The following is a 10,518-nucleotide window of genomic DNA, read 5'->3' as shown; positions in this document are numbered from 1 at the left end:
GTTTGAATTAAAAGTGCTAACCAATTCTAGTTAGCCTAGTACAATACTAGAAATCAAAATGAAGCTGAACATGCAAACCACTATTGGTTTAGTTATTATGCTTAACATTTGGTTCACAAGGGATTAGGTAATGTACTTAATGAATAGGTTCCACTTAAATTAATGTTTAATGGTAGAGGGAAGATTTTCTATTGGAAGGTGTTAAGACTAAAATATGTTGCATGAAGAAGATTAGAAGTTTTAGAGCATATCCCAAGAAGATCGGAAGTTTTAGTGAAAGGCACTAGGCATGTAAATATGCTACTGAAATGATCAACTAGTAAATCGAAGTAAAATAGCCTGTGGCTAGATTGAAGCATATCTGCAGAATCAAACTACATTGAAATGGAGATAAAGGATCATGTTGTTGGTTAGAGGAATTTCTATACTCTTCTTTCTTGAGGAAACTATTTAAGCTCGTTTGCATCTTTAATAATATGTGGTGAATCAAATTGAAGCATAGTGCCTATATTCAGCTAGAACAAAAATGACCAAGTTATTATTGGCTCTTCTTGTCATTGTTTAGGATCACTTATAAAACCAAAAAGTTACTGAAGATGGACGAATATAACTTCTTGGATGATTCCTTTTTCTCGTACTATTGATTACAAAAGCATGTGAAATTTGTCGGACAAAACTAAAAGGAGCATTTTGAGTTTACTACCAAGTAGTGGTACTTTGACTGAAGTCTTTGGCAACTTTGCCTACACAACAAAATTAAGGGACCATAAAATTAAGTGACAACAAGACTCGCACACATCATCTGCCTTATTGAGTACTTGTTATTCAGCTAGAAATAGCAAACATAAATCAGAATTTTTCCCAACTATGAATACTTATATTTTTCATCTTCTCTACAAATGATCTTGTGGAAGAAATCCGCACGCGTTCTTAGGGTGTAGGATCAATTCCACTGCAATGTTAAAACGTTCAGCCTCTGATTCAAACCGAATGTTCATGACACCATAATAGAATTAGTGAGTTAATCATGCAAGTGAAGATAACAGTTACAATGACATCTAAAATTATTCACTACAAAAAAAAACTTCATAAATTTAAAATATACCCTGATTGAACTCATTCGTTCTACTTCAGACACCTTCATGAAATTAATAACATACACACCACAATCATCACTGCATGTAAATCAATCATTACGATAAATAAAAGATGAGATTCCAAAATGTCTGCATGAAAAATAGCAAAATTAACGAAAATTACCTGTTTGACTGTTTAGGAATGTTAGGAGATTCGTCAAATTCAAATGATGATGCCTGAAACTTGTACTTATCCCCAAATTTGTGTTGTAGCACAGTATCAAGAACTTGCACCTATTATCAAAAAATAAAATCCTTATTGTAATACAAAATGTCCATATCATTATTTGTTACACAACTTAAAAAGGATACTTACTAACTTCCTAACCATAACACCTCGTTGCTTTGTTGAATTAGGTAACGAATCCAATATGTACACCTTCTTTTTTACAAAGTCAACTTGTGTGCAATACCAATGTTGATTGTCTTCATTTATTGACACAAATATCTGCAAGAACATATAGTTCAAGAAGATAATAACTTAATAAAAAGTATATTTATATACCAAGAAAAATGCGTAAATTTTGTACATTATTTAATAAACCTTCTCACACATCTCTATGTTTCCTCCATATCTATCAGCATCAAGATATTTCGAAGTAGCTGTAAGGTCAAGTTCGGCTTTTTGTAATTCGCACTGCACAATTTTATCGAAATTACAAAATTATCAAAAAACATATGAATTAACAACAAACATAATCCTTTAATGATATGTCGACCTACCGTGAAGAAAGTTGGCATGTACCAAGTGTTATATGTTTGATCTTGATGCTCCTTCTCAATGTCCATCCGAAGCATGTTTGCAACAAGATTGATTGGCTGCAAGCACATTACAATCCACCTTTACACCTTACAATCAACACATGGTGGATAGTATATCTACCATCAAAAATCAGTTTTTTAAGCAGTGAAAATCTCACACTTTCAGTAAGCCAGGTTCTCGGTTTCAAGCATGCCAGATGACTTCTCGAGGCAAACTCCTGTCCAATATGCACAATTGGTATGCTGCAAATAATTGTTAATTGAGCCTACAATGAATAATAATGATAATGCAAAGATAGTTGTTATGAAAAATCCATTATTGCCATAAAATTATTACCGCTGATTATATTTCTCGTTAAATATGTAGTCCAGGATTCGAGCTTTATCATTGGGAAATTGTTGCAATAGATACTCTTCACCTAACATTCTTTCTTGCCCTACAAGCTGTTTAATAAACCATATGAAATGCAAAAATTATTTCAAACATGTATCATAAATATGTAATATGTTATATATTTCATTTGACATGAAGCAACCATATTGTATACCTTGTCATTCTCCAGCTGGATAGCATGTGCTGATATTCTCTGCTTTTGCTGTCCATTGAGAAAAAATGTCAAGATTTTAAAACTTGAGAATAAAGAATATATTCTACCATATAAACTATATCACTTAGGAATATTTGTGTAGGTAACTGAAATATGTATATGGAATATCTAACCTTTTTCTTTTATTTTGCTGTCCTAGTGAAGTATATGCATTTCTAACATATTTATTGGCTTTCTTGTTACAAGTTGCATGGGTATTCATAAGCAACGATTGTCCAATGGATAACAAATCTACTACTTACAAATAATTTTCGAACTCTGACTTTTTTATTGAGTTTCCTTTTCTTAGCTGTGTTATCGTCGAGGCTTGAATCTATGTCCTCCATATCATTGGCATTATATTTGATAACTGGATCAACACTTAGTTCCATAACAGAGGCAAAACTTGATGCTGCTCTTACTTCCTATTTTTCACACGCAGTGGAAGAGTCTCCCGTATCAACTAGTTCCTTTTTACTGCTTATTATATTTCTGAAATTTCCTATTTTAATTATCCATCCGACACTAGTACACACATAGATGCGAATTAAGCAACTAGTTTGAGGAGTAACATTTTTTATTATAAAATTATTTTAAATTGAATTAACAAATTGATACTTTCAAAAAATAAAAGTGTAATTTTTTGGGACATAGATTGTCATTTTTCAAAAAAATTTAAAAAACTATATTTTAGCAATTGTTGTCATTAACACTTAATTGTCTAGACCAACTTTTATCAGTACAAAATTAGTGTCATTAAGAATAATTGAAGTTCTAATAGCAGTACTCTATTCAAACGTAAATATTCAACCTAAGTAACAAAATAAATGATAACTAAACAAATGAAATATGAGCTAAATTGATTGTGTTCAGACTACAAATTCTGTTAACGGATAATTAGTATATGCTAAATTGTATTTTCATTTGTAGAAAAATAATATGCATTGTATATCGACCAACGAATAAATTATTAATGTTTTAACAAATCATACCTAAACTCATGGTGTGATACGTATGTAGTTGCTCACATTTATACTTATGCCATCGTCTTTTCTTTCCATTTGTGTTTTAATAGTGCAAACTTCTTTCGATTATATTGGCAAAAAAAAAACATATTTTACAAATTTTTCCAATTTGTTTAGAAAATGTTACTAATTTCATTAGAAATTATGTAATGTAAAAATGGATTAATAATTTTTTACTAAACATAACTACTGCATACAAAAAGAAAAGATATTTGATTTTGTTTTACTTTGATTAGAAAAACTTGTACTAGTAATAACAGAAATAGGGACAATGGTGCAAATTTTGAATCAACAATCAACGTACACTTGATTACGGTAATTTTTTAGTCTATCAGACTAATATATGCCATAAGCAGTAAGATTTAGTCATATATGAATTGACAATTTTAGCAGTTTACATACCATTCACCTATAAAAATTTTGGTTATAATAATCTACATACCATTTGCCAATAAAAAAATAAGTTTGATAAAAATAATATGCATACAAATCCATAATGAAAATGATACAAAATATATTTGAAAGTCTCGGAACTTAATATATGGGTAAATTTATTATAATTTTTGAAGATTATGTTACATTAATACAATTTTAACTTTTATACTTGTGACCCAGAAAATAAATTTATTAAAACTTTACCATTTTATTAAATTCATAGGTATTAATATATGGAAATTGTGATTTATAGATAAGTTCTATTCTATATATAACTCGAAAGATTTGTTGTTATTGTCATCCAAACTTTCTAACCTTTCGGAAATTCAATAATAATTCAGAATTTGTAATATGAAAAATTATTCTTACATATTTTATAAAGTCATCTGAAAGAAATAGTTTTCAAAGTATATTTAAAATGCTTAAATCAAATAACATTTATAAATGATACAGACAATCATGTATCATACATTTACGTTACGAGTAATTACTAACTATAATACTAAGTTTCAATCATTAATAAAAAATCTTAGCATTATTTTAAATAAACTTCTTAATACTTGTTTCATATAAGTTTTTTAAGTAAAATAGTAAATCTATGCCAAAAACTAGTAAGTTTTGACCATTAACCAAATTTACTATTCTATCAATAAGATTTACTATTAATCTATAAAAACTTACTATAACTTGAACTTAACTTACTCTCCAAAAAGTAAGTTTTGAATATAGAGTAGGAATTTATTTTTAAAAAAAAGTAAGTTTCATATTTATTTCGATTTATTTTTTGAGACATAAAAGTCACTTATTTATCGGGTTAACTTACTATTTTTAATGCGAAACTTACTAATCAAATATTTAGATATTATTTTATTTAGGTGACCGGTCCAACAAGTAATCAAATGATTATTAAAAATGTTTTTACCTGTCATATCAGGAAAAAATAGTTTCATTACCATAACGATCGTTACTTCAAACTTTTCCTTCTAGTTGCCTCTCTTCTCCTCGTCGTTCATTCTTCTCTATTTTCCTTTTATTGATAATACTCCACCCCTCCATGTTGATACTCCGCTCCTCTTATGCTCATTCCAGGGCATTCATCCTGTCCCTCCCCACCTCCCCGGGCCCGTTCGTCATTGTTTTTAAACCAAAATTCCTCTCTCGGTCCAATGTCGTTGAGATAATGATGTTAACTCCACTTATAAGATTGGATACATCTTAAGATCAAAATATTATGCACATTTACCTTCAAGTACAAAATGAATAAGTCTGTTTTTCGTTCTTGCACTTAGTGGATATGGACTCAATTTTTTCCTTGCTTTTCCAAATTAAAAAACTGGTGGAATTGTTAAGATTATACATTCAATTGCTTTGGTTCCTTAGTCCATGTGTTTGTACCATTACATATTTCACAGTAAAAGTTCAGGAAATTCTCATACAAGTTAAAAACCCATAAAAGGCCTGCCTCCTCCTTCCCTCCCTATAACTCATTTTCTATCTTTTTTTCTCTAGAACTCTTCCGGTCAAACCTCCTCCACCTCTCAATGGGAGAAAAACCAGACAAATCCGGTATTTCGATCAGAAATAGTTTAGTTTAATTACCTTTACATTGTACTAAGACGGACTTAAACATTAAGTAAAAAGTCAACCTTGAAAAGAATGCAGTTTTTAAAGAATATTTGGAAATGGTTAAAAAATAAGCATATTTTCAAATATGAAACCAATTTTTAAAAATCAAGAAATATTTTCATAGTAAGATAAGTAATTCTGCCCCCTTTTGTTGTTTGAAAGGTACAACACATCAGGTAGGAAAGGCTTACCTCGTTATCTGATCTCGAAGACTGGTTTCCTGTTGTTGGATCATGAACATGACTTGCAGGAACACTTTGATTCAGAAGGGTTGTTCCCTCTCCCCTCAGTTGGACGAGATTCCGTTGGTCCAGTGATTGGGACGGCTTGTGAAGAATTAACTTAAACTGATTATTTTTGTTCTTAAATTCAAGCACCTCTGCTTCTATTTGATCAACAATGCAATCACTGCTTCCATTTACTAAGACAATAGTCATCTCCTTGAGCTTACTAAGCTGATCAGCTGCTCCGGGGGGAAATATTACCCTTCTCCCTGTTGTGGAATAATTTGGGCGCCGCACAATACGTTCCCACAATCTTGGCTTTGGCGGGGCAAATGAAAACCTTAAGCACCTTAGCCCAACCAAACTGCTGACTTCTTTCGGTAAAAAATGGATTGAGGTGTCTCAAATATCAAGAACTTCGAGCTTCGTGAGTTTCACTATTTTAGGTGGGAGCTTAGTTAAGCCATCACAATTGTTGAGGTATAAACTCCGAAGCGCAGTCAAGGAGGAGATAGAGGGTGGCAACAATTGTATTCCGGTGCTGTGCAGGTCCAAAACTCGAAGTTTCTTCATACTTGTGAAGAACGTTTCCCCAATGATTCTCAAGTTTGGGTTATGTTGCAGAAATAGTGTTGATATCCCCTTACATATCGGGCTCATAGGTAATTTCTCTAATCTGCTTCCTATCAAAGACACCCTTCTGGCCTTCTCCCATTCTTCATCTGTTAGGTGTCCGTCTATCTCTGGGCCGGACCTGACATAGGATGTTCCAACTTCTTCCCCAGGGAAAGATGTACGAATTGCAAATCTTCTGAAGAGTATTGGCATCTTAACGTACTGTTCAGAACAGTTCTCTAAGAGAGAGAGCTCAGTCAGCTTATGCAGTACGTAAATTCCATCTCCTCGCGCCTTAGGGAATGTAGGAATAGGACAGCATAGAAAATCTTCAGCTTTCCAACATTCGACTAAAACATTAATGGGAATTGTGAATTCTTTCGGAAACAATGCTGCATAAAGTCGGCAACTTTTGCAACGATCCTCTTTCAAGCCTTCATAAGCTATCTCAAAAGCCTTAAATAATCCTCCTAGTCCCAGATCTTCAGATTCACCAACATCTGCTGTTAATTTGTCCTTTATAGTTCCCCAAAATTCTACATCTATTTTGCTTTTTAGCAACATCGCAATGAATGAGATCACCCCTGGAAGCCCGCCAAGCTCTTTAAGAATCAGCCCAACCAGATCATAGCACTCTTTACTTAGTTTTTCACCTTCCATGATCTTATCAAATAATTTCCTCGAATCATTGTGTGGTAACTTCTCTACTTTAATTTTTTGGTCGAAACCAAAACTCCTCAGCAAAACTGGATCTGTAGTTTCAATCACTACTATCCCGTGCTTATGTTCTTCGAAGACTCCAATCTCCCCAAGCTGAATTGATGAAGAAAACCCCTCAAAAAGCAGCAAATATGATTTTTCACGTAATTCTGTAGATATTGTATCTTTATTCTTATCAATTGTACTAATCTGCTCAGTTAACTCCAAACGCCGAAGAATACTCTCTTGTATGGTTTTGATGACATCCTTTTTCTCGTGCAGATTAGTTGGAACAGTCACCCAAATGACGTAGTCGAGTTTCGCTGAAGGAGGGCATGAATCAAACCAGTTATTCAAGTTCTTCATGATATTTGTTTTTCCAACTTGCGCTTCTCCACAGATAGCAATCCTCTTCAATTTTGCTTTTGCTTCTGCTTCTGCTTCTGCCTCTGCTTCTGCTTCTGCTTCTGCCTCAACTCCACAGGGCAGCAGTTCACGAAGGAGTTCAGCAAGTTTGTTTTGATGCGAAGGCACAACATCTAGGTCTTTAGCATCTTCCATTCTTATAACAGCTTTTGGCTTCACTGGACGTGTTAAATCCGCAAGTGGTATGTCTTTTCGGGCTGAAGCAAAATTTATCCCTTAGCTTCATAACGTCTTTATCGAGCCTTGCAAGCTTGAAGAACTTTCGGGTCCATAATTTGTGCTTCCCTAAGTGGGAAATATCCGGCAGTTCATGGATCAGTGCATTTGTGCTGCTCTCATCCACATTCGCTTTGTTCGAACCTTCCGCTTCCTGGCGCCTTTGGTTTCCAGTTGCTCCTGTCATCTTTCTGTACTTCGCAATTATTTTACTGTAATCATCCAACAACCGGGATACTACCTTCTTCCACGCTTCATGTTGTCGACTTCTCTGTATGGAGGCTGCTCGACGATCGATATCTTCTTCATTGTCATGCCAACGGCCATAAAGAATACCTGCTTCATCTCCAAGATATTTAAGATTGTCGAGTAAATCTTTCACGTGTCTTCTCCTGTGCTTCATGTACACCCATAAATCTTTGAGAACCGCATATGCAAATGTTAGAGATGACCCACCAAGTGCGGCATCAACAGCCATCCTGCAAACTCAAAAACTTTTCTTAAGCCGTCCTTGAAGGTTCCAGACTCGGTGTAGTAAAAGTTTAATCAAATTCATTGGAATGAATGAAATAGGACGAGATAAATCTTCAGTCTTCAGTGCTTGGGCAACCTTAAGCCAAAACAAAAGAAGTTTTAAGGTATTCAATTTTGGATAACTCAGTTTCTTATGTTTTAATCTAAACCAATGTTGTCCTAAAGTATATAATTTTCGACAAATTGTCCTCAATGTCCATAAAAATGTAAGAAAATTTATTAATGGTTTACAAAATACGTAAAAATTTAGAACAACTATAACACTTACGAACAAATAATGGGAAACCATAGAAACTCGGTAAGATATAATATAAGTGTAAACTATCCAATTTTTTACCAAATTAAAAAAAATAGATATATACCTAATAATTTGCTAATTGAACAAATCCGGTGCTGTTTTAAGTGTGTATGACCTCCATTTAGTTATTTTCTATACTTAAATATAATCATTCATTAAGCAACATATTTTTGTACGTAATCATTACAAAAATTAGTTGTAAAATTTTGGTTTCCATTATTTTTATGGTGTAAGTAATACAATAGTATACGAGTTGTAAGTTTATATTGTTTTACTTGAAAGGTGTAAAATTTATTACTCAATGCTCTATTGCTCGATGCACAAAAACTATGTAAAACAAAGGATATGACCTCTATTTTGCATTTTGTGGCTTTTCACAATTTTTGTAACCATTCTATAATTCTAATAAATGTTTTTTAAGCTTTATTATGAGTTTTACTAATTTTTTTAAAAACATTTAGACCAAAATGGCTAAAATTGAACACCTGAAGGACTACAATTGTTTAAGAGAAAATACTACGGATCATTTTCGCCGATAAACAGTTTAGGAACAACATTTGGTTTAGTTGGAACATTTGGGACTAATTTAATTAGTTCACAGAGGGGGCTAAACACACACACATAGAGACATATGTTAGAGAAGCCAACAATGTAACAAAAGCCATCTTTGCTTACTTTTGCGTAAGAATTCATGTCATTCTTCCCCTTGGAGGAGGAAAAATAAAAGGTTCTTTAAAATTAAAAAAAAGAGAGAGTGTAATTTGGAGTCTCACTTAATAGTTTTCGTAGGCAATAGTGTCCATCAATTAATTTAGGAATATAAAGTGCAACTAGGGTAAGTGTGATCCTAAACTCATCAATTAATTTAGGAATATAAAGTCACCAGGCACACATGCAACTGGGGGTTGTGTGTGCCTGGTGACTACTCTGGCCTTGGAAGAAGATTCTGAAAATTAAAGAGTTTTAGCCCAGCCTCTCATTAAGAAAATGGTGGGAAATGGCAGCGAGAATTTTTCTGGTTCGATAATTGGCAACCAACGGGGCCTTTGTATCAACATTTTTCACAGAACTTACTCTCTTGTTTCAGATGTCAAAGGCAAGATACATTGAAGAAATGCGTTGCTGAGGGAACTTGGAAATGGCCAACTGGGAGGAGAAGGAATCAGGAGGTCAGGTTGCTAATGCAACAGATACCTACTCTCTTTGTACCGTTTGTTGATGAGGATGAGTAGAGTATACAGCCACCTAGCTTCTTTGGATTGATCACTGTTGAATCATCTGTGTTGACACTCAGATCATGGGGTCAAAAGGTTTTCTGGTATCATCTGGTTTGGGAAAAAATCTATGTACCTAGATGCTCCTTTATCTTATGGTTGGGATGTAGAAAGTGACTAACTACTGAAGTAGATTGTAGAAATGGATCTTAGATACTACGTGTGTGCTATGTGGTGAAGTTGATGTATGTATATACCTATATAGATAAATGTATAATGCATAATATCTACATACAATCATATATACATCATACGCAGATACATATAGACGCACATGTCTATGTATAAACATATCTACATGCATACATACATAATAATTAAACACATACATGTATGCATTTGTACACATCTATGTACACACATACACACATACTTTATGTATGTACGCACATATTTGTGTACGCACATATATACATACAACGATATGCATGTACACGTACAAATTTTTTCAACAAATATTCTCTCCTTGCATCACCTGCATTGATGCATGGGTTTAATCTAGTTGTAAATGATTGCATTTAAAATAGATCTCAATTGAAGAAACATAGGATGCTTAGAAGTATATATGAACATATGAATGAAGATGAAATCGCAATTGACACAACTAATGATGTACAAGGACCTTTCAGAAAAACATACATTCTTTTAACCAGGGCCGGAT

General features: G+C 33.3%; 1 protein-coding gene across 1 annotated transcript; it reads right to left on the bottom strand.

Annotated features, from left to right (window-relative positions):
- Positions 1–6,197: 6,197 nt before the first annotated feature.
- Positions 6,198–8,229, bottom strand: LOC113766765 (disease resistance protein RPS2-like). Its single transcript, XM_027310920.1, has 2 exons — positions 7,896–8,229; positions 6,198–7,732 (listed from the first exon to the last, which is right to left on the bottom strand). The coding sequence occupies exons 1-2, from the start codon at positions 8,227–8,229 to the stop codon at positions 6,198–6,200; spliced, it is 1,869 nt and encodes a 622-aa protein (XP_027166721.1).
- Between the last annotated feature and the right edge of the window lie 2,289 nt (positions 8,230–10,518).

Source organism: Coffea eugenioides, chromosome 3, assembly GCF_003713205.1.
Source record: "Coffea eugenioides isolate CCC68of chromosome 3, Ceug_1.0, whole genome shotgun sequence".
In the NCBI taxonomy this organism is placed as follows: Eukaryota; Viridiplantae; Streptophyta; class Magnoliopsida; order Gentianales; family Rubiaceae; genus Coffea; species Coffea eugenioides.
This window is presented reverse-complemented; position numbering and strand designations above follow the sequence as displayed.